This window comes from Necator americanus, chromosome I, assembly GCF_031761385.1.
Source record: "Necator americanus strain Aroian chromosome I, whole genome shotgun sequence".
Classification (NCBI taxonomy): domain Eukaryota; kingdom Metazoa; phylum Nematoda; class Chromadorea; order Rhabditida; family Ancylostomatidae; genus Necator; species Necator americanus.
The window spans coordinates 14,971,301-14,995,714 of record NC_087371.1 but is presented as its reverse complement, the minus strand read 5'-3'; the positions used below and the strand labels follow the sequence as shown (position 1 = coordinate 14,995,714).

Here is a 24,414-nt window from a genome sequence, read left to right as displayed (position 1 = left end):
CGCGTCAGAGTGCCCCCGACTACGTTTTACCCTCTAGCCATTTGTTGCAGAGTGCTGAAGAGAGTGGAAACGTATTTCCGATGCGTGATGCGTTAGTCCGAGGACAGATTTTTCTTGGACAGCGATGTATCCAACTGAGTCACATTTTTCAGTGTAAAAACTTCACTTAATTAATACGCTCTCTGAAGCTCGGAGAGCCCAAGTTGCGCGCTCAGTCGCACCCCAGTAGAAAATAGTGCGCCTACGCAAGCGTATCTTCCGGGCCTTTTTTACGGCAATTAGGAAAAAGGCGCAATCCCCCCCCCCTTCTCTCCCCTCCCCTTTCCAAATCCCCCACCTGAAATCCGTACCACCTCAGATTCGGATTGTGATGGGACCCTCGCTGAAGCTCGGAGCAGTGCGTAACATGCTCGAAGACGGTTGGGCGCAACGATTCGGATTGTGATGGGACCCTCGCTAGCGGCACTCATGCTCAGAGCGCAGCAGCCTGTGCAACTGCACCTAGCTTCAGGTCATTCTAACTCGACTATGTCAATCTAATGAACTATTAGGGTGTTCGGGAAGTGTTTGGCGAGAATTTCCGTGGTGCAGATTTTTTGAGATGTTCTGGAAGTTTCCGTTTTAAATATATTATAATAAGGTTACTACCGCTTGCACACAAATAACATATCTGGCTCACTCTTCTTTGCCTATTTCATCCTATAATGGGCGAACATTCCAACCATATTCGACACGTACTCCTTTACGAGTTCGAATCTGGCCACCCCGCTGCTGAAGCCCATCGAAACTTAAGTCAAGTATTCGGCACTTCTGAGCGGTCTGTGCGCGCCTGGTTCCAGCGCCAGTCTTGGCTGTTTGCTGTCCACCGTGAGCAATGGACTGCGATCTTTCGGAATGGTGAAAAAGCTCGGTCAGTGGCTCCCACATGCATTGAGCGACGACAAACGCCTAAGACGCCTGGACATCTGCACTCAGCTGCTCTCCAGAAGCCGCAGATTCGACTGGCTGGACACCATTGTCACTGGAGATGAAAAATGGGTCCTCTACGTCAACCACACCCACAAGCGTGCGTGGTGCGATGGCGATGAAATGCTGGATCACCCGAAGTTCGACAACGTTCGCCTGCTGCACGATAACGGGCACCCTCACATCGCGAAGAAGACTTCCCGAAAATTCTGGAGCTCGGATGGGAAGTTCTACCTCACCCACCGTACAGCCCGGACCTGGCCCCAGGCGACTACCCCCTATTCAGATCGCTTCAGCATCACCTGGAAGAAAAGAGCTACGATGATCGTGACCACCTCGAAAATGACCTTCGGGCTTTCATCGTCTCCAAGTCGCCGGAGCTCTACGCCAAAGGAATCCGTGATCTTGTGAGACGTTGGCAGAAGATCGTGGTGGTGTTGATGGAGATTATTTCGTCGAATAATAAAATGTTGTTAAAAAGTTGTGTTGTTTTGAAATTTTGCCGTATTTCGGCAGATACTTTAAGAACACCCTAATACAAGAGAACTCGCCAGAAAACCTTCCTACCCCAGCAAAATATTTGGAATAGCGTGACACTTGAGAAGTCAGGACCATGTGTGAGGTTCGCTTGTTAATATGATTGTCACAGCGTTACAGAGTGTGCGATTGCACGGATTCCACGCGCTGATAACCTTTCGCACGGTGTGCGGAGCAAGTAGGTGCCAGCCGACCTTTCCGTTCAACTCCTTCCTAATTTTATTACGCAGCTCGTCTATAGCAGCACTTTACCTTGTTCAACATCCTGAAGGTACGACTTCGTGCATTCTTCTCTCCAGCTTCTATTTTCTTGCTTATTTGGTAAAAGCTGAGGTCAAAAGTAGAGGTTAAACTTTTGAACTCAGCTTTTTACCCGTGGCCGTTACGAAATTAGAAGCTTACAGCGACAAGAAGTGTTGGCATTGCCGATTCCAGCTACTGCAGAACTTTTATCCACAAGATCATACCTACAACTAATAGGTGGTGTTTAACGCAGCTAGTCATTAGCACCGTGTTTCTCTTTCCTTCTTACTGTTTAAGGAAGTCTGGAATTCCAAATACAGGGAAGTTGATGATCTGAAATATGTGGTTGCGCAGCGCACGCTCATGTCGAACTTTTGTTGGTGTCCATTGGAAAATACGGTGCTCAATACCTTGTTCGGCTAGTGGTGCTTCCTCCATTCACACTAGGTAGATCTTAAAGTCTTAGGGTCTCATTTTCAATACTACAACCTTGCACTGCGTCCGGTTTCGTGCACTTTCTTCTACTGCCCGATAAACTTTGCTTTTCTCCACGTCCACAGCCACGCCGAAACGAATGTATGCTGGTGCAGTTGCCTAAACCGTTGCGATCAACATGGGACCCTCCCTAGCTCCAACTGGACTACAGGGATGAGTAAAAGTCCGAGTGTGCGAACCGAAACGAACGTCGAGCGCAACCGTTTACATAATTGCACCAAGCTTCAGGACGTTTTGACCTGACTATATAAATGACGGAAGGGGATTTCCTGAGCTGGTGGGGTTTTCTGCGTGAAATCCAGGAGATCTTTTAGATCCTGTAATATTTCGAAACTTCCTTCGAGCCTTCACCATGTAAAGTTGCACTTCACATCAATTTCATCACAATATCCCCCCATTCAGTTAGTTGCCACCAGCATAAAATCGATTTCTCTTGCTCATTTAAACAGAATAGGGGAAAATATTTGATGCAATTAACGGTTACGCGTTGAATGTTTGTTTATTTGATGTAGCGCGCCAGTTTTCAACTAATATCGATGAAGTATAGGGGGGTTCACATGAGGTGCGACGGCCAGTGGAAAATTTAGAGATGCGGTTATTTCTTGAGCCAAGGAAACCGGTAAGGGTGCGGATTGTACCTTCCTGCAAAACTGACCGCCAGCCCACAGTGCAAAGACAACGAAATGGTGTAGGACCAGCCTCCCGGATTTCTGGACGAAGGAGTTCGGCCCGATCTCAGTCTTTCGAACTTAGCTGTCTGGTCGATCACAGAGCAAAAAGCCTGCTCTTCTAAGCATAAGTAACTGTATTGGCTGAAAAGAGTCCTTTAGAAGGTATGGGAAATAATCGCGCGCGTCCTCAAAAATTTCCGTAAGAGATTGGATGCTTGTACTGAAGCTAAAGACGGTCATTCTATATGTGGTGTGTGAGAACTTACGTAGATTAATTGTGGAATACCAAGTAACTTTTCAACAATAGGCGAAACTTTCGTCCCATCTATGCCAAGAATTTGTGCTTTTGCTGCTTTTAATATCCTTCATTTGGACTAGTCAGAGGAATCCAATACTTTTTTTCTATTAATTAAATATAAAGCTGTCGTTAAGCACGGATTATTTCACTATTCTTCTTTTTATGATTGTACGACAGCGCTGCTTATTGCCTTTAGTGATGTAATGACAAAGATCTGCCGAGTTGTTCTCGAAGCTCAACACAAACTTTTTGTTTTTTTTCGGTTCTTCCCGCAGTTTTTGCTATTTTGACTTAATTCCTGACCTACTTTTTCAGTTTCCATCAGTTCTCTTTTAATTAGAGATGCTTATCTAGCAAAGAAAGCACTAAGAGTTTGGATCCCTAATTAAAGGGGAACCTCCCGAGTGCAGCTCCTATTTATCGACCGCCTGCTCACTCTTTCTACTTCGTTGTTTTGATGTTTACGTGGGGTTCTTGGCTTCTCACCAGTCATAACGTACGCGAAGAAAAAACTTCACTTCACGATGCTTTTTCGCTGATAATTCTGTGTTCCATTTGTTCAATTCGTACCCATTTCATGTCGTTAGAGGAAGAAGAAAATTTGTAGTTTTGGCGCTCCAAATCCAATTCATGTCGAAAAGATCAAAGCACATACTATGCCATGAAATTAATCGCCTTCTGTTTCCCTGAGTCGAATTCTTGAGATTTGCCCTCCTTTGTCTCACGAAAAGTTGAGGAGTTTTTCTTTTTCTGCATTCGCAGTCCTTCTTATAGCTAACCTTTATATAACTGCGCTTATTCAAATAATGATAGCCTTGGTATTAAGAAAATACAGTTTGGTGTAGATACATCGTATTAGGCTCATTTCCTTAGAAATATAAGGTAAATAAATTCAAAAAAGAACATAGGTTTCACATCCATGGTGCTAAAATAATAGCGCATATTCCATCTCATCCCCTTCCTTATTGATTCCAATAAATAATATCCCAAGATTTTCACCTCACACCTATTTCCAGTCCAATGGACACAATCCTTAAATGTATTACCATCGTTTAGCTTCGTCTTCAGATTTTTTGTCGCAATCAACGCATAATTTAAACATTTGTTTCATATATTGATGTTCATTTCATTACAGACAGGCGGTGCAGGTGTTCCAAGAAGTAGTTCTCTGATTAAGGGGATTATTTGTCCGGTGAGTCACAATTCAACAAAACCAATCACATGAAAAATAACTTCGTAATAAACGTATAGTAAGCGCGCAATTTCTTCAACGACATGTTCTGATTCCTTTTTTTTCGTTCTGTGCAGTATAAACCCTATCATCTGTGGCATAATGAAGGGTTGTCAGATCTGTCTGCAACGAAATAATCTTTTTTATCTTCATCTTGTTCTCCCGTCTTTGACATTTTTTTTCATTTTATTTTTTATGGGACGATATTCTTAGCTTCTTACCAGTCGAGCAGTTATGCGATCGCTGTTCGAATCGAGTTCATCTATAAACAAAACTATTGCTCAACTATGCGAATTGGTTAAAACAGAGACGATTTCTCACGAAGGGAATGTAAGTTCCAGATTATTCTATATTCTGAACGATATCCTCTCTTTTCTTCTTGTGAAACATCTATTATGAAAAGTGAATAAATTCAGGACGATCCAGCTTGGGCTGAAAATGTTGTAAAAACATTGGCAAAAAGGTTGAAGAAGGCCAAATATCTTGAAGAATTGGCGAAAGCGATCATTAACGAGGACGAACATACAGACTGTTGTGCGATTTCAGCGTAAGTTTTTTTTCGATTGGATTTTTCTATCGTTTTTTTTTCTAGATAATAGAATGGTTCTTAAATCCAACTTCCACCAACCGATGTGCTTTTATTTTCTGCGAGCAAATATTGTAGTCTTTTGTAAGTTTAATGTTTCTCTACTTCAGTGAACAGGAGAAGAAGAAAACACACAGGAAGGAACGACCACATATCCTCTACATAAAGATGTGGAGGTTTCCTTGGTTGAAGTAGGTTTTTTGGGGCTACTCATTTTTCATTCTGTAGACGTTCAGTACAGTAATAAGGACGAGGTGGAAACAAATTAAAATGCAGTTGTCCAGAAATTCTGTTGCAACTAAGTCAGTTTTCTTAGTTTAGTTACTTTACAATGTTTTATATCTTGTGGTGGAATGTTTGGACAAGAAAAAAAAAACAGTTATAGTTGTAACAATAGTTAACAATGGTAAACTCTTGAATATTCGTCGGGTTAGATGCTGAGGTACGACCTCGCCGCGAATTTTCTTTTTATGTCACGGTTTTTTTTAAGTGATGGACAACGTTCTTATTGTTTCAACTAAAGCAGTTCCGTCCATATTTCAGTGCGTCTCAACTGCGTTGCATTCTTGCAGAAACCCGTAAGGATTACATACCCAAACATCATTCTCGCCTTTTGGACTTATTTAGTCACTAAGTAACATTAACAAAAATGATTGCCTTCCATGCTTTTAATCTTTCAGGAATAAGAAGTAATATTCAACAAAAAATTAGATTAAAACCACAAAATAATCAACAGTGAGTTTTGTATAACGTTCTAGTTCTAGTTTCGTCCTATACGTCATGTTGCTGTTTATCTTTTGGAACATTATTTCGTCTAGTATTTGTTCTCTATGTATATTGCTCTCTGTTACACTTTCTGTCTCATAATTGGTCTTATTAATATCATTTCAGGTCTCATCATGAGTTGAAAGCTGTGGAGAACTGCCGCTATCCATTCGCAAAGAAAACGGACCTGATTTGTATTAATCCTTATCATTATGAACCAATTCACTTGAAGGCACCTCGTAAGTTTTGCATTGTTTTGATTTGTTGTAAGGGACTCTTCGAATCCAAATTCTCTTTATGTGAGTCATTTTGATATTTCGTACAGCTTGTCGTTAGAGGAAATGTGCAACTGAAATGTTCCGTTGTTTTCTTCTTAACTTATTCTTATGCCCATACCGTACCGGTTTAGTGTATAAAGGGGAATTTCCCAAAGCTATCCTCCACAGCAGTACCGAAAAACACCAAAATTCTAAACTATATTCATTCTTTCGACGTGCGACGTGACGTCGTCACCGTCTTCTAAAAAATTTTTCTAAGATCATCTATATAGGACTTTCTGGATTTAATAAAGCAGAAGAAAACTTCTTATATGCCTGCCACTTTGCATTGAAAAAGGAATTGTCATTTTTAGTGTGGAGACGAAGAGATTGAACTTAGTCGTTCCATTGCTTCTTTGCTGGTTATTGGATTTATTTTTTGCTTCTTTCCAGCGCTTCCTCCTGTTGTTGTTAAAAAAACCGCAGGATACTATCAAGTAAATCCATCTACCATAGCGGCACTGGCAAACCATGGCTTTGGTGTGCAAGGTTTTGAGGATGTTGGTTAATAACGTTGTTTTTTTCACACATTTTAATGATTTAGCTTTCAAAGCATTTCATTTGGATTTCAATTACAGCGGGCACCGAATGCATCCATCAGTGTGGACGAAATGCGTGGACATTATTTGTCAGAAGAAAACTCCCCCACCAGCAGCTATATGGGTTCACCTACCACAGCTTCTCCAACGTTGGGATTTCCTGGTTCAACATCATCAACAGTATCCACGGCAAGGTCCGATACGTTACCTGCCTCTGTATTCGCCCAACCAACACCGCGATCTCCAACCACGATAGGGTACAAGCATTTATCTGCAGCAGCGAGTTTTACATTCCACATTTATTTACTTGTTTACTTTTAAAGATCCGCACACGTGGCGTCTCCACTGAGTCCAAATTCCTACCTGAGTGAGGATAGAGACGATGAGCATGAGATGATGGATACAAGCGACGATCGCGAGCATTCACTGACTGCCAGCTTCTTGAGACCATCAGGAGCAGAAAGTAAGTCCACCTTATTACTGCTTCCTTTCAGTTTTTTTTTTCGAGAATTCTTGACTCTTTTCTTTGTTTTTTTTTCTAGTGTGTTTTATCTTGATCTGTAGAATAACCTGTATTTTCCTAGTTACCTGAGAATGAGCATCTTCTACAAGAACTATACTATATTACATCACAGCCATGTTTTTTAATTTCTTACATTTAGTGTATATTGCCATAAAAATGTGATTTGAGACAAAATCCACTACAGGGGCATGACGATAAAGTGTCCGTCGACGTTCAATTTATACTAGTTTTAAGAATAGTGAATTGTAACCATAATCTTCCATCGAAACAAAAAATTCCAGTAGTAATTAATGACTTCTCTCTGGTTCATTTTTTAAACGAATGTTTGCTCCCAAGCAGCAGTATTCAGGCAGCCACAATTTTGCGATAAATCGCGGGCATTTTGTCCTTTTTTTCTCAAACATCGTTGAGAACACATTGTCTGTTTAAATGCACAGCCTCTCGTTTTGTTATGTACTTTGTCGCGTCGAGGTCGCATACTTGCAGACAAATCACCTATCTTCTTGTTTCCTAAGTTACCAGAAGTATGATTAACGGTTGCTGTAATAATTATGGTTCATTCGTCCACCATTTATTTGTTATTGCTCGAAGATTTAAAGAAGAATGAAACTCCTGATTTTCGCAGTGAAGTTTAGTGGTCGTATACAGTCATTGGATAGAACCATTTCTATCACCAAAACATACCTCTTTAGTGGTACAAGAACTTATCGAGTACTGCGAGCCAGAAAGTTGGATGTCGATCACGTACTATGAAGAAGGAAAAAGAATTGGTGATCCTTTCAATGTCAAGTCACATTATCTTCTGGTTGATGGTTATCCTTCTCCTAGCTCTGAGGAAAGGTTTGTCAGTAGCAGTTTCTCTTTTCTGTGCGATGTTTTCTACACATGCATTTTAGATTTTGTCTTGGATATTTCGATGTTGAGAATCGGCCGCTAACAGTAATAGACGCAAGGCGTCAAGTGGGGCGTGGCGCGAGATTTTACTACATCGGAGGAGAGGTATGCAATTGCAGCGAAATTTATGGATATGTTAGTTGGAGAACGATGACTAAGCCTGCAATCCAAGCTTCAAACAAAATCTCTGTAGGTGTTGACTCTGACGTCACTGTTTTCTACCAGAAACTACATTTTCCTGTAAAATAGCTCACTGTGCGCGAACAGTGCGGGACTCGCTGCTGATGTGGTCGCAATTATCTTGCTAGGAAGCCTAGGAGATCTTCGTGAAAGTGAATCGTCATCGGGCTCATTACATTACGTTGTGGTTTAGGTCTATTGTGAATGCTTGTCGGAAGCAGCTGTTTTTGTCCAATCCCCGAATTGTAATCAACGTCATGGTTGGCACCCAACTACAGTGTGCAAGGTTAGTTTTTTGGACGCCAAGACTTACGTCAAAAGTAGTAAGTCTTTTCAATTTGAAACTTCCGGATTTATCCGAATTCATAATTTTTTATCTTGTGTTTGGCACAACCTTTACTGACATCTTTGCCAAATTTAATAACAGGAGCATCAGTTGTAAATGATTTACGCGTCTTGTCGTTTGTCTCTAGAACATCATTCTTCGATTTTTAAAATGAGTGGTAGAAATCAGCAAAGAAGTTAGAGGAATAAGGAATATTATTTGAGCGTCATGAGTCGTTTGCGTGAAGCAATACGCCTGAAGAGGCCAGATTTTTGGGCAAACAACTCTTGTTTTTTTCATCACTATTATGCGCCATCTCACACAATGTTGGTTGTTAGCGACTTTTTCATCAAAAATTCCACTCATATCATCCCGCAATCGCTCTCTTCACCTGATTTGGCTCCGAGCGACTTCTAGCTGTTATCGAAACTCAAAAAACCACTTCGCTGACTCGATTGAGGAGACAAATGCGGCATTGAAGAAGACGCTCAAATCCTTCCCGGAAAATGGAGTGAAGGAAGTGTTTCGAAGATTGGAAGAAGCGTTGGTATAAGCGTTTACTGCCGAATGGGACGTTCGAGTGAAGGAAGTGTTTCGAAATTTGGAAGAAGCGTTGGTATAAGCGTTTACTGCCGAATGGAACCGTTGAAGGAGATGAAATAAATTTTGAAAAATAATATACCGTTTTTGTTTTATTTGTAAAGTCTTACTACTTTTTGATCATTGTAGTATGGTGTGCTTTACTTTGCAGAATTGCAAATAAATAGCAGGTGAATCAAATCAGCCTGTACGCAAACCTCTATGCGACTCCATTCGTAAAACTTATCGTACTTTTACAGATTCCCCCTAACTGTAACTTGAAAATCTTCAATAATGCCGAGTTCGCGGCGCAACTGGCCGAATCAGTTGAAAAAGGCTACGAAGCAGTTTATGCGCTTACTCGGCTTTGTACAATCCGAATTTCATTTGTAAAAGGATGGGGAGCCGACTACCGGAGGCAAACGGTGAAACGATGTTATTTGATAGGTTCTTCTCCATAAAATGATGTTTTTGTTGGATTCAGATCGATGCCACTCCATGCTGGATCGAAGCACACTTGAATGGACCTTTACAATGGATTGACCGAGTTCTACGTAGCATGGGTGGACCGATAATGGCACACTCCTCTTTTACGTAGCAGTACTCTTATTTTTGACTAACAAGATAGTTGTGGTCGCATATCATCTCTACATATTTTTCTTATTTTATAAACTACACTTGCCACTAGTCATCAGCCGGTTCAGTAGGCAGCTATGCTAACCTTCTTATTAACCATTTTGGTTCATTTTGGTTATATTGCGATAATGACTGCCATACAACCCTGGTGTGAGCATTCGCTAGTCACAAAAAGTTAATAAGGGCAAAGAAGCTTAAGATTTCCACAAGCTATTCATTGTTTTTTTGCCTGCTACGTACCTTGTCAAGAGATTTATGAATTTACGTCTTTTACTTGTGTTTACCTCGCCTCTACGCTTATGTGTTGATCATTGCACAATAAATCAAGGGATGGTAAATACATTGCTTCTCTTGTTTTGTTTTGTTTGATGTTTGTAAGCAAGTTGCACATGAGATGCAATGGTTGGTCGGGATTTTGATATCTTATATAGATAACTGCTATTTGTGCTAATCTTTGTCTCAAATTGGGGATTGAAATCCCGTTAGATTAGAGTTGACGTTATGGAAGGACCCCATATAAAAAGAAGTGCTTCGTGATGCCTGTATTGCAAAAGGGATCTTCACTTACTAGGTAGGTCTGATCGAGACACCATCCAAATTAATGACCGCTGATAATGTACCTAACAGAATGGTTTCTTTTAACATTCTCCTCTTCCTTTGCTATCCTACACGCTCATTATTATTACACATTCGTCCGCTAACTATTCCCTCATTTGTTATACTGACTGTTTATAAGACGAAAGAGCAAGCATTAATCATTTGGATTTGAATGGGCGGAGACCACCTGTGTCTCTGCAAAATGCACCCTATTTCTCGTTCCGCAGAAAAAAATGCAATGGATCTCCATACCGCACTAATCGGCGCCAAACGCACACGTTTAGTCCTCCGTTAGCATGATGGTGAAAATCCGCCCGAAGCAGGTGTGTTTCGATGTTTTGTTTATGCTGCCCCTTCATAAACGTACTGCAGCTGTCAATACGTTATGTCAGTTGTCAAATCAAGCACAAGTTAATAGATCACGTACAGTTCTATCATCATCTTTTTATTTATGGAGTTATTCTTTTACTTAAATCAATAAGAACGGCAGGTAAACCTCTTGTGGTGTTACAAAAAAAGAGCTAGTATTTGCTGAATTATGTCAATGTGTTTATTTTTCAGCTGGTTATTTGCCCTCGAAGCGATGCGATGGAGAAAGCGGTTGGGATGGAGGTGGGACGGTCGCGAACTGCAACGAAGAACAGTGCTAGCGAGGCTCCCCCTTCGATCCTAACCGCTAAACTCCACCGCACCGCTTACGCTACGCAACTACACCATGCTTTATGTCGTTTCGACTCGACTATAGCTCACCTTGTCGCTGCAGTCCGAGTGAAGATGCGATGGTGCTGATGTACGATGGTTCGAGCGCAGCCACCTACGCAAGTGCATCCAGCTTCAGATAGTCTTGGCACGATTATAAAAGTCGTGTTAAAACGAAATCGCTTCTCGTGCAACTACGAAAACAGTTGCTACCGTGGTTTTGTTCTCGCTAGTCCTATCGGACTACGGACTGAACGATAGTCTTATCATGCGAGCGTTATAACCTTCTTTGTTGCACCACAAGTGAGCTGTTTTGACCCGATATCATCAAATAATCAATTGAGGAATTTGTTTATTAGTTTTAGAGAGTTAGCGACAACTGGACGCAATTTCACGTCCTGCCGAGGTAGACCTCCATCAGTGTTGTCGCAATTTCTCCCATGCAGCAATTCTTCGTTTTAAACATTGCAGCTGCCTGATCTACCTATGGACAACACATTTTAGGCCACGACGAGAAGCTCAGCGAAGGCTTTCGCTATGAGACTGAGTGTTTCCCAAAATAGAAGTATAGAACTATGCAGAGTATCGTAAAGTTTTTCAATAGTTTCTGAAATCGGTCGTTTTGAAATGACAAGTCCCCTAAGCAAGTAAATGCGTAGATTATCCCTAATATATTCCAACATACAACACCTATACAGGAAAACCTGGCGGTCCCAGCTGTCATCAACCATGGAATTCGACGCATTGTCTTCAAACTGTTATTAGTGGTGTTCGATCCGTCAGACAGATTACTAGCAATTTCACGAGATTTGCAGATGAGTGCTACGCCCCAATACGTACCTGTCAGATCTCTTGACTTCTTTTTGACTCCGAGGAAAAAAGAGCCGAAGCTGGTTTCCTCGTTCGCAGAATAGGTGGCTTTGAATATTTGTCGCCTGCGTCTCCAAATTCTCTCGTGTAGCCTTAACCAAACATGTGGCGAAATGACTCAGGATGCAATGGGAATTTCCGTTACGGCTGCTATACACGTTTACAAGGATAGTTCTATTTCTCAAGCTCTCTCTCCCATTTTCGGAAATTCATTAGATCAATAATTACCCCATTCTCAACACTTCGAATTCTCGGCACACACCGCATTTTAGCTTCTATTTGGTTTTCCCTTTGAGATTTCATTAGTTCCTTTTCTCTCGTCTTGTATGATTCCTACTACGTCGAAGAAAGGCAAATTAATCAAGGTGGTTACAGTAAAATCAGCTGATTGCGCTCTCAGGTTGTTTTCCGAATAACACTTGGTTGAGAAAAACAGTAACAATTAAACGAATCAGTAATGGATAGTTTTGCTAGTTATTTACTTCCAGCGCGAAGTTTCGAGGAATCAGAGCAATGAAATCTGTCTAAATCTCTTTCTGGGTTATGAAAGACACATCCGAGTGTTTAGCTCCAATACGTATAACTACTATGGACGGTTATTTGTGGTATACAGCTTGTATTCGATGCTGAGTTCTTTTTTTTAACTGTTATGTATTTCATTACCTTATCTTCATACTGATATATCCTTTGTCTGTTATTTTCTTCTGAACTTTTCCTATGTTACCTTGTTTATTTCAAAGAGAATTTCACTTTTACTCGACCAATCCCACACTTGGGAAGTCATTTTATGCTTCGGTTTGACTTTTGCTTAGTTATGGAGAGCGTAAACAACAACAACAAAAAAATCAATTCATGACTGAGAGCGGCAATTTTGTAACTGCGCCACCCAAGAAGGAATCCCTAATCTTTTTTCGTACATTTGTGGCGTAAACTGATAGTATTCGGTTGATATCAAGAATAATACAAGTAAGTACATTCGTATTCCCACCTTAGCAAAGAAGCAGCGACGATCCGGACAAGTTCCTCTACGTTTCTAACCATATGTTTGAATGCTGTTTCATTGCCCTCTAATTCATTGATCGAGTTTACCCCTGGGTCAGATCAAATGTGGTCTGCTCCATGTTGTCTTTCTTTCATTCTCACCAACAGTTCCTTATGAATAATGGTTTCACAGGAGGACCTATGTTCCGGGGATCCTTCGCGACGTTGTGATATGCCGAATACTTTGCCGGGTGGACTTCACCCGAGTAATCGGAACACGATAGACTGGTTAGTTTCCTTACAGGAACATTTTTTAAAATTTTTTCCTTGAAAATGACAATATTTTATTCTTGTTCAATATCCTAGTTATAATGTGACATTTTTATGAAGGGAAGACCAATCGGTATTCTATATTGTGTTTACTTTCAGGAATTCGAAAGGCGTGATTGCTTATGGTTCCCACAATTTGTTGTTTATTGTGGATGCATTCACTTGTAAACGTGTGCAAACGATAGATTTACACAGTACTGCAATCGACCATGTAATTAGTTTGTAATCACTTTTCTTCCGATTTTTCGCTGCTGTGTCACATATTTCACTCGTTTCTTAGTTGTCTGGATTTTTTTAGGTCTACTGGTCGCCACCGTTTTCGATCATTGAACAAACACGTTCAGAGGATCATCGGATTGCGTCGTCGGATATTAGTGGGCAGATCATAATTTCCGAGCCGATTTCTGCCACTAAACGATGTCAATTCTCTCATGCAGCTTCTAACGTGCTCAGTGAGTTCGATTTCCTTATTTCATCAATTTCATTACTTTCATTGTCTTCCTGTACTTTTTTTGCTTCGCCACTTTTACTAGTACTTCACGCAAGTTCTGCAGCTGTATAATATTGTGCTGAAGTTTTTCAGATATGAAATGGCTTCCGTGGAAGGACATGAGTCGTGATTTTCTGTTGTCACTACATTCTGGGGATTGCCTTATTCTGTGGAATACGGAAAATGGAGAGAAGATTTGGTCAATGACTTTTACCACACCGCTATTCGATTTGGCGATTAATCCCTTCAATGCTTCTCATGCTTCTTGTAATTTTTTTTCTCAGTTTTAAGTTCGTGTCTACTTATCGAATGATCCCGTGAAGTATTTTCTATGTACTCGCGCAAGTTTTCCATATCCTTTCGTTCTATACAGAGTCATGGGATCATTCGTTTTCATTTGGTGCCTCTCACCGGCTTTTTTTTCAGTTTCTTCGTTAGGAAGCACAATCGTGCTTTGCAATGATATTAGTATAAATAATGCGCCGTCAAATTCCTGTCGAACTTTCGCAATATGCGAGGATCAAGTCAAGTCTGCCAGCAACATTCAAACTATTACATATCATAATGCCTATCGGAATATTCTCTTTGTTGTTAACCAAACGCAGGTGAGCCTCATTATGCGGATATTCTTTATCTTGTACTTTCATTGTGCTAATTTCATTTCATTATGCTTCCACATATTTTTCTCCTTTTCAATGAAAACCAGAGTTAAAAAATTTTGATCAGAGATGATGTGGTTGTGATCTTTTCAATTCCGATTTCGAACGAAACAGATTGGATTTGTTTCTTTAGGTTTTTGAACAGATTTGGATCTGAGCATAGAGATACATAATCCCCTAATCCCCTTGTAGATGAATAACAAATAACCAATGTTCTGGTAGTGAATAGTTGGTTAGTAGTTATTTAAGATTTTATATCCGTCTAGTTTATACTCATTGTTATTATGTAATTTTTCGTTTAGCATGTATCTACACTCTACTACAATAGATGACTTCGCCTCAGGATTGCTGCGGATATTTTCTATATTGCAGGCACACTGTTTTCACACTGAACTCTCTGCTGTGCTTTTTTCAACAACCCTGGAACCAAATCTGATTTCATGGCTTTGCTGCTCATCTCGAGACGCGGTGTATTCGGTTCAAGCTAGTGGTGCTGTTTCGTTGAGAATTGGGACTTTTTCAGCTAATGATGAACGGGCTGATGCCCAACTAGGCTTCGAAAAGGTTAGGTGTCACAGCTTATTGACCAACACTTCCAACGTTTTTTTTTTCATTACAGGTAGCAGTCGGTGATATCCAGCGTCATGGAACGCAACAGAGAGCAGTTGGAGCAGCACTCTGTCCAATTACGCAGAGCTCCATTGCTGTCCTGTTCAGCAGCGGAAGAGTGGTTTGGTGGCAGTTGGTAGGGATGAATAACAATCATTTTTGCTTGGAGAGATTTAATGCAAATAAGAAAAGGGGCAGCTGCAAATCTGACTTTTCGTTCTGGCAGATAATACTATATTTAAATACAAATCTGTTTTGTTTTTCGACACTCAGATCATTTCACTTCTAATGTAAACTTTGTTTAGACCTCTGAGAAGTTTGCTGTTCTTGATTATCGACAGTCTTTCATCGAAGACTACCTAGCATTCGAAAGTGACCTGAATACAACGTCAATAGGAGAGCTCAGGTGTGCTTTTACTCAATCTGTTTGCATAACTCCCATGGCTTTTATTAGTCATTCAAATGTCTTTCTTTTCAATTTTTTGATTTATTACATTTTTTCTTCTTTCTCCTTTCTCGTCCTTTTCATTTATTATTTGACTAACCTTTTATTTCTTTCTTGACTAACTTTATACGTCCCTAATAATTTTAAATCCTACTCAATCTTTTCCAGCATTCAGCAAACTGGCTTCCTTGATGCACTTTCATCTGGAGTGTCATGCTTGCGTATGCGACCGATAGACGACCTTGGAAAAGAAACGGATGACTCATTAGGTAGTTTTTCTCTCCTGTTCTTAGTTTTTGTTCGTTATTTTGAGTAAGATATCAGATATTTGGGAAAGGTATTCTCCTTTTCATTAGTTCGAGAATTCCTGGAATTCTATCTTTTTGTAACGCTGTGTACCTGTGGTCTTGATCACGTCCTAGCTGTGGTAGCAGTGAGATGAAATACTCTTTTCATGACTCTCTTAATCTTTCTTTAATTAAAGATCTCTCTTCCTTCGGATCAGCGCATCTTGTAGCAGTAGGTTCGCATTCCGGAATTCTTCATCTCGTCGATGTTTTCACGTGTGAAATTGTTCGAGAATTCGCTGTTCAATCGTCACCTATTAAGTAAGCTTTTTTCTCATCCTTTTTTCACAGGACCTGAGATAATTCACTCCAGAAATTTTGATTTGGGTTTGTTGAGCATTTTGCAACTGTATAAATTTTCCAGATGCTTAGAATGGGGAGGAACATATACAGTTCTAACTGCTGGTTACAATCACTCCCTTAGTACAGCTCAAGTGGTGAGAAACGACATTTTTGCTACAGACATCAGGACAGGTGAGAGTATTCTTAATGTCTTATGCATCCGATCATTGGCCTTCTCAGTCAGTGCGGAATTTCTTAGGACTAAAACGACGTATCAGACCGGAATCCGATGAATCTCCCATCACACTTCTGCGAGTGTCTTTTTATCAGTAAGTTCCACTTTCATTCACTGCTTTCATTCTTTCCATTTCTTGTTCGACGTTTATGATATGTAAGTGTCAGGTGTTACTTGGCACTCGCTTTTCAACGTGAGCCACTGGAGATCTGGGATTTGAAAGGTTTACGCCTCTTACGGAGAATGAGCAAGACCTGTCCTCTCATAGTTGACATGGTGATTCTTTTCCTCATTCTGTACCAGTTTAAAATACTCGAGAGCAGTGTTTGCGATATTATCGAATACTTTAATTCATAGAAATCTGGGCAATTGGACAAAATGTAATATCTATGAAAATTCATCTTTTTTTTCTCAAAGTGTATTTTATAAAATGCACTTTAGCACAAAAGATGAACTTAGAGCACCTAAATGATTTGTTCACTTGCATTCTAATTTCTTGAAGTTTGTAAATAGTAGAAGTCGGTGGGGGGCCTCGTGCTTGAAACTTGCAATTAATGTCATTGATCCCACTTTCATAGTGTTCCGCTGGGTTTTCAGTTTGCTTATGGTATTAGTCGCGACTTATTTCAAATCTTTTTTTGAAAATCTTTGCTATAGCAATGGACTACATAGTTTTTTGAATGCAACAAGTTTTCGAGTATTTCGATGGAAGATGGTTGCAAATGAAGTGCACTGATTAGATTTATTCGCAGCAAGTTTGTTTCGTAGGCCTGGTCGTGCAAACATCATGGGATAAAAACAACTGAGGATGGAGGACTGAGTATCTACCGGGAGAACTTGGTTGTTCTTGATTCAGGTCAATTTCCTGTTTTTCTTCTACTTCTTCCTATTATATGCAATTCATATACTATTTACTTCTTTGTTCTGATGATTTCTCTTTTATTGTTGGAGGTACTCAGTTGATATGATATATTTCTCAGATAATCGTCTCTATCACGTTGTGGTGAAAGGTCTTCATGTAAAAGACGGGAAAGAAGTCAATACACAGGTATGTTACTACTGATGAAAAGGAGAACTTTGGTTTCACACTTCTCTCACGATAGAAAAACCATTAAGTATTCCTCTCAACGTTATTACAGTACTTTGAAAAGGATGGACACTCACCAGGGCACAACTTGGGTTATGTAGGTGAACCAAAACAAACAAAGCGAAATCGATATTTGGTTTGGGGATGAGGTTGCATGGGATGACATTGAGTTATTCGAGTGTTGGGATTATGTTGAATGGGTTGAATGGGGATTTCTTTTTCAAAAAAAAAAACTGTTTTTGTAGTGGAAAAGTGGCGGCTGGGCGATAAGAAATATGGCATGGAAGGATGACATGTTAGCAATGGGAGACGCAGAAGGACGCATTGTGGTGAGTGTTTGCACTTTTATTCTTAATATTTGTAAATTTCGCAGACACATCCTTTAAGATCTGGGATCTTGGACGCCGCCAATCGCGACATATACGAGCATCAAGATTTCCTGTGGTACGGATGACGTTTTCCCGACTAGCTGGTGATCACACCCTTGCTGTCTTACACCCTAGGTGAGTTTTCATTTTTCAAAGTTTTTTTTTCTTCTGTGGATCAAATTTTTGCTATTTGGTTGTACTTTTGACAAACGAGATTGTGAATACTCTGTTCTCCGACTAATTAGTCTTGATTCTGCTTTTATTCTTAAACATGGTGGTAAGTTATCACTAATGCTGGATTTTCTAATGCAATCAATAGCGTTAATAGTGATGATGTTGTGTTGGCAATGAGAATTTTCGTTTTTTTTTTTAGTTGTAAAGTTGCTCACGTTCGCTATGAAATTAAAACTGCCATTTTCGAAAAAAAAAACGAAATTCAACCCAAAAGCAGTGCTGTATGGGTTAGTGTAACACCGTCGGTTAGAGGTCACCTGTAGCCGCACGGTCAATGGTTCGAAACCGCGCTAGTGCAAATCAAGTCTTTCATCCCTCTGACGTCGATAAATTGGTACCAGACTTGTCTGGGAGGATAAAACACTAATGACTTGATCATTGCCTGGCCCCCGTAAGTTTTCTTACAGTGATTAGGAAGTAATGAGCGGGATCCCACCCGTTTCTGCAATCTACGATCTCGCATAGTCTTTGACCATCGGAAATCCATATCACGTCGGATTCGTGAGGTGATGCCTCTGATCCTTTATCCTTTTTCAAGTACTGTAGTGTAGAAGTGGTTACGTATGTCTGATTACTGCATCTAATATGTCAGTTATCATGTTCTACTCTCACTGTGCGTAGTCCTTTCTATTACCACTTAACGGCGTTCTTCGGAACGTGTTAGAATTGCTCGCCTCGGGGGTTGCTAAGTGGTAAGCAGGCAAAATGAATTTTATAATAGTTCTCTTCGTGAGGGTCCCAGAAAGGGTCCCGTTTTCAAAGAAGAAATTATCTTCCTTGAAAAATTATCTTCCCATCACTAGCCATGTCATTTCTTCGAAACCCAGCCACAACAATTTGTAGCGTTAAAAAATATCATGCTAAAATGAGATGTCTTTTTGAAGTTTTAGAGAGTTGTCCCTATGGGATACAGAAGCACTAACTCGTCAACACCAAATAATCCTCGATGCCTCTCGATCGGCGCTAGATATGGACTTGTGTGGCGTTTCTCCGATACTTCTGACGAATGACAATGTTTTGCGATATGCTCCAGCTGCTGCTAAGAATTCACCGATGTTGGAAAAAGGTCAGACTCTGTGGTATATATTCAGTGTTTTTATGCATGCATCTGTTTCCCTTTACTTCAGATATCCCAGTGTTGCTGAATCCCAAAAAGGTTGCACAATTAAAAGTCGATTTTAAATCATCCTCCAGCGAGAACCCTGCACTCTGGAAAATCTCTCAACGCAAGGTCTGACTATTCAGCGTATTCTTGCTGTTACTTTTGTTATACACCATTTAGGTCTCGTCCACGAACTCAGCGGGGGATGCACACGACCTAACAGGCCTCAAAAACCACCTCATTCTAAGCAGATTCCTCGGGGAGATGTCAGTTTGTCACCTGTTGTCCATTGCTTGCTCAGTACTCTCCGATGAAGAACAAATACAACTCTCACCTGATTTACAAATGTTCTGGCCAAGTCCGACGTTCAGGGTATAAAAAGTCGTTTATTTTCTTCTGCCACCAAACATTTCGCTGGATGGTATATTGCAGGAAAGAGAATTACGAGTGACTTGTGCAGCTTGTAGCGCTGGGAACATTGAGGAGAGCCGGCTGGTTGAGAGAGCGGTAGTGGCCGGTGGAAAAGCCAAGGTTCGTCTATTTCAATTTCACTTCAGCCTTCTACAATTAGCTTGTGTTGCGGATTTTGTGCGACCTGGCGGCTGCCCATTCTCAAGAACAGGAGAAATCCCCAAAAAGTGGCGCTTAAATTAAAATGGAGTACTAGAACTTCTATTTTTGCAATACTTTCGCAGCTGTGCTGCGTAAGCGGCTGCGCTCGAAGAGGCGCGGTGGAGAAAACGGCTGGAATCGAGATGGGACCATTGGGAACTGCAGCGATAAAGAGATGCTGAAATGGGTCCCCACTCCATCTTAGCCGCTACGCTTCACTGCAGAGGATCGAGCGCAGCGCTTATATAACTGCACCGTGCTTCATGTCGTGTAGACCCTACTATATCTTAAACAACCAGTTGGTTACATCCATCAAAAATACCACTTTCGACGAAGAAATGTGCAAACTCTATGATGTTGAACCGCAAAGGCCTTTTTTATGCTTCCTGAAAGAAAAGAAAAAATCAATATTTCACTCAGGTCTGATTATACATACGTTCAGGATCGAGCTGTAGATCGCCTCATTGGTTCAAGTGATTTACGTCACGCCAGCATGAAAGCTGCACTTCTAGTGTCGAGCCAAGTAAGCGTTTCTCACTCGAATCAGCCACGATGACCACAATGGCAGTGATCAGCTGGTCATTGTTCTTCCTATTGCTATGTAACTGCGCTTATCATCAGAGCCACTCGTGCGTTGAGAATTTTTCAGCACTAAGTCGTAAAAGGGGTGTGGGAGGGAGACGGGTGCCGTAAGAGAGGTCGGAAGAGGAAGAAAAAATGAAGAGAGCAAAGAGGAAAGGAAGAGAAGGAGATATTTAATGAACACATGTTGAGGGGTGCTGAACGTTAGAAAAATAGATGGCGCGAAGTACTTTTAAGGGATTTTGCGCAAAAATTTCGCACTTTCTGGTCCGGAACGAGTTTGAGGAAATAATAAACAAATGAGTGACATCGAGATAAGGAGAAATGCGATATCATAAGTACGAAGACAGGAAAAAGGGTATAAATTACAGAATACGTTCTGAACTGAGTCGTACAGCCTTGCTTTAGAGCCTGTTTAAAAAGTCATAGACTCTTCCAGTCAACTGTCAATACGAGTACCATCAAATACCTAAATAATTGAAATTAACAATAATAATAATTATTACTATTATTACTACAAATAACGTGATAAAAGTTGCGAAGACAATGAAACGAAAAAAAATGTTTTAACGCACGTGCACATCAGTAGCTGACACAAGTGTGATTTTTGCATTGAGCGTTAGAGAGTGTAAAGCTACATTTCTTATCCACCCATATCCCATGAATTTTCCTATTATCACTCAAAAAAGTAATTACGATGCTGTTTCTAAGCAAAGAAGAGAGATCTACAGCCGGAAAAACGGATAGAATTACTGTAAAGTAGCCTCTACGAGTTTCTGAATAACGATGTAGGACGTAAATTTCATAATTTTAACGCTAATTCAATTTAACGTAATTTCAAAGCAGTACAATCTAGCGGCATTGTAGGGGAAGATTTAGCCTATATTTAAGTTGAGCAAAGTTTGGTGTTCCTAACTCTCCTACTTCTTTGGAACCTAGTTGAGGAAAATGCTAAGTTTTTCCTCAGATGTTCGAATTTTTCTTAGCTTTTGAGAGAACCAGAACTCTATGAAAATATGGCACCGAATTTTTCAACTGACCTACCGTAATCTCGCAACAAAATTTCAAATTCGCTCGTCGAAATCTGTATGGCATTGGATAAAGTCTTCTTGTTTACAAAAATCACCTTGGTTTGATGTATATTATAGAGGAGGAACTTTGCTATCAGAATTCGCTTTCCCTTTCGTTCAGGTAGTTTTCATTCTCTCAAAAGTTAGTTGAGAAACGTTGGGAAAATTGCTAAAATTTTCAACTAGCTTTCAAAAACCAAACGGTCTCCAAAAAAGGTAACTTACCTGTTTCGTAGCGCAAATCTTCCTCTATAGAAATCGCCGTTGCTGGTCCATTTTCGTCTTTCCTGCAGTCCATTATTCATGTTTATTTCCACTTGACAGTTCAGCCGTCATTTCTAATCAGGACCTCGGTTAATCGTTAAAATTACTTCTGAATTGCACCCAAATGCATGATGTTGTCAATACAATTTCAAAAAAAAAAAAACTGCCGGTAAAACGTTCTTCCCAATAGTTTCTTTTTGCGTTTTGCAAAAGTCAATGTTTTGGCAAAGATCGAACTATTCATCGTCTGTAATCACTCCCAATGAGTAAAATTGCGTGTAGGAAGTAGCAAGCTGTGTGAGGATGCCTTTGGAATGCGTTCAACATCTGTATTAGTCGATTTCCCAGTTTGCGAAAATGGAAAGATCCCGGCGAGGATCGAACTCTTAACCGCTAGTTGTCATTGTCAGTGAGTAAAATTGTGCGTAAATAGCAGGAAATAGTGTGGAAATGGTTCTAGAATGTGCCCTCAGTCGTTCTCAGCTATTTTTTTTTTATTTTCCAAAAATAATAGTTCCGGCGAGAATCCAGCTGTCAACTGTTTCCTTATCAGTGCTGAAAAGTAAAATTGTATGTATATAGTAGGAAATGGTGTGAATATGGTTTTAAAACGTGTTCTACGTCGTTCTCAGCTGTTTTTTCCATTCCGCAAAAGTAGTGATGCTGGTGGGGATCATATTGACGATCGTTTGTTATCACTGTCAATTTGTTTCTTTAATTCTATTTATTATAACAAATTTTTGTTTTCTATATGAGTGGCTATACTAGAAAGAATGAGAAGAAGAGGTAGTTTTTAGGAGGTCTTCTATGAGGGGATTGGGTCGTTTTCAGAAAGGTTTTTATTTCTGAAGTACACTCTTCATCCTACTTATCATCATCTTGATCTTCACTTTCAAGCTACGTAGAGATGTAGCAATGTAGCTGCATGCAGCGTTTTGCCATGATCTCCGTGATTTAATTAAGAAAACAAACTATTATTCAGGAGAACGAACAAGCTCGTTCGCTCATTAAATTAATTGCAACGAATCTCATTGCCTCGGACATGATAGAAGGTGGGCAGGATTTCTTTTTTAAATGTTTGATTCGGTGAACTTTTTTTTGCACTATTTCATCGTTTGTAGTCACAATTTTTTCCGGTTTTATTAAAGTTCATAGCGAAACATTTTCTAGATGGAGTAGAGCTGCTCTTCTTAGTTAAAGCCGGCGGTGATGCGTGCAAATACCTTCAATCTCAACGTCAGTGGAACAAAAGTATTGTATACGCTAAGGTAGACTTTTTTTACCGTCATCTGAAGGAGCTACACGTTTTGTTTTGTACCTGCTACAGATTTACTTGTTTTTAGATGGGTTTGGAAGACTCAGAAGATGTGCTCAGTAAATGGATAGCTCATTTATCGTTTGATCAAAAGGTGAGCAATGTGATAGCCCTTACTTTAAATAAAGCAGGCAACCATTATTGAGAGTTGATGCTGATGAAATTCAGATATCTCGAAGTTAAAAACCGTTTGTCATTGATGAGCAGTTTAGTTGCTGTGAATTTTACTCTAGGTCTTTTTTTAAGTTCAGCTTCATTGTATTTCATGTTGTTATTCGTTTTCGTCATCAACATATCACTGGAACATGTATTTATCCTTAACCCTCAGCTCTCCTTTCAATTTTGCTTGGCTAAGATTGGTCTACTGACTGGATTTCTGTGCGGATTTCATTGGCCTTATTTAAAATAAACACAATGGAAAGCGCCAGCACTAGTTCAGCCGTTGTTTCAACATTCGTAAGGTTGTTCATGTACAACTATGATCTATTGATTCCAGACCCTATATATGTACGCTCAAGCAACTCAGCATGAATGGCCACACATTGTGGAATTGTTGTCAAGCTGTGGTCAGGCAGAACTGGCACGAGTGATTCTCAGGGCCTCAACCTCGTCACCTACTTCGAGTTCCCGAGGAGCGAATTCGCCCGCCTGCTCTGATCACGCCTCCCGAGTTGCCAACGAGTGACGATCACTTCCTAACGATTCCATTCAAGATGCCATAGGTGTGGTCGCTGTACAATAATCTGGGGCTGGTTGCAACTCATTTCAATTTCTCTCGTTATTTTATTGATGCAGAGAAGTTCCACGGAGAAATGGTTGTGCATAGTTGACATTGTTTAATTCGAAATTTCGTAGAAAATGTACGCTTTTACGGACCTATTCGAAAAGGGTCTTGATTAATGTGAATGGGTTCACATGTTGCTTTCGTCTTGTCAAAACCCTCATTGTGATATGTTGAAGAGTGCAGCTACATATAATATTGTTTACTAGTCATCATTTGTTGTAAATATCTTTGTAACTGTGATAATTGATGTTCCAGAATGTTGTAATATTTATTATTCAGGGAATGGAATAAAAAATGTAATAAAAATACAACAGTAGTTACAATAGTGTATAAAAGAAATGAGGATGTATAAAAAGGAATAGTGGGAATTGTTCTTTGTTTACGGATGTGAGGAATTAGAGCAGATCCACAAATCTGCTCATTTTATTTTACAGTAGTTCTAAATCAAGAAGAAAACACGCTTTTATATATGTAACTCGCTTGGTATTGGTCGATTATGTGTTGTGGGAATTGTTCTGGGATCTAGTGCTGCGATCAAGATGTGATCATTGCTAACTCTACTCGGACTGCAAAACTGACGATGGCCCCGTCTCGACCGCAGCCGCCAGCCCTAACGGGCCATTTGGAACCCAGCCCACAACGCATTTGCACGAGGCTTCAGGTCGTT

At 40.2% G+C, this 24,414-nt stretch overlaps 2 protein-coding genes across 4 annotated transcripts; both read left to right on the top strand.

The window, feature by feature from the left end:
* Window positions 1–894: 894 nt before the first annotated feature.
* On the top strand, window positions 895–9,747 carry RB195_005593 (uncharacterized protein; the record flags this gene model as incomplete). Of its 3 annotated transcripts, XM_064178192.1 has the most annotated exons (18): window positions 895–1,193; window positions 1,253–1,373; window positions 1,624–1,774; window positions 1,908–1,983; window positions 2,067–2,145; window positions 4,346–4,402; window positions 4,655–4,771; window positions 4,858–4,988; window positions 5,138–5,218; window positions 5,919–6,031; window positions 6,503–6,609; window positions 6,688–6,905; window positions 6,972–7,111; window positions 7,864–8,011; window positions 8,068–8,170; window positions 8,439–8,531; window positions 9,410–9,574; window positions 9,634–9,747. In XM_064178192.1, 18 exons carry the CDS (start codon window positions 895–897, stop codon window positions 9,745–9,747), a joined length of 2,313 nt encoding a protein of 770 aa, XP_064035266.1. The 3 variants fall into 3 exon arrangements, with proteins under 3 accessions (XP_064035266.1, XP_064035267.1, XP_013298917.2); XM_013443463.2 differs by lacking the exons at window positions 895–1,193; window positions 1,253–1,373; window positions 1,624–1,774; ... (1 more) ...; window positions 2,067–2,145; window positions 4,346–4,402 and having other exon boundaries at window positions 4,676–4,771; XM_064178191.1 differs by lacking the exons at window positions 1,624–1,774; window positions 1,908–1,983; window positions 2,067–2,145; ... (11 more) ...; window positions 9,410–9,574; window positions 9,634–9,747 and having other exon boundaries at window positions 895–1,377.
* A 931-nt stretch (window positions 9,748–10,678) lies between these two features.
* Window positions 10,679–23,648, top strand: RB195_005592 (uncharacterized protein; the record flags this gene model as incomplete). Its single annotated transcript, XM_013443461.2, has 27 exons — window positions 10,679–10,705; window positions 13,126–13,220; window positions 13,362–13,473; window positions 13,561–13,714; window positions 13,846–14,019; window positions 14,179–14,357; window positions 14,784–14,975; window positions 15,031–15,156; window positions 15,326–15,426; window positions 15,634–15,734; window positions 15,950–16,073; window positions 16,177–16,286; window positions 16,354–16,423; window positions 16,497–16,605; window positions 17,098–17,185; window positions 17,310–17,377; window positions 17,662–17,745; window positions 17,804–17,919; window positions 18,909–19,084; window positions 19,146–19,249; window positions 19,301–19,492; window positions 19,553–19,651; window positions 20,175–20,255; window positions 22,631–22,700; window positions 22,819–22,916; window positions 22,992–23,057; window positions 23,460–23,648. 27 exons carry the CDS (start codon window positions 10,679–10,681, stop codon window positions 23,646–23,648), a joined length of 3,105 nt encoding a protein of 1,034 aa, XP_013298915.2.
* Between the last annotated feature and the right edge of the window lie 766 nt (window positions 23,649–24,414).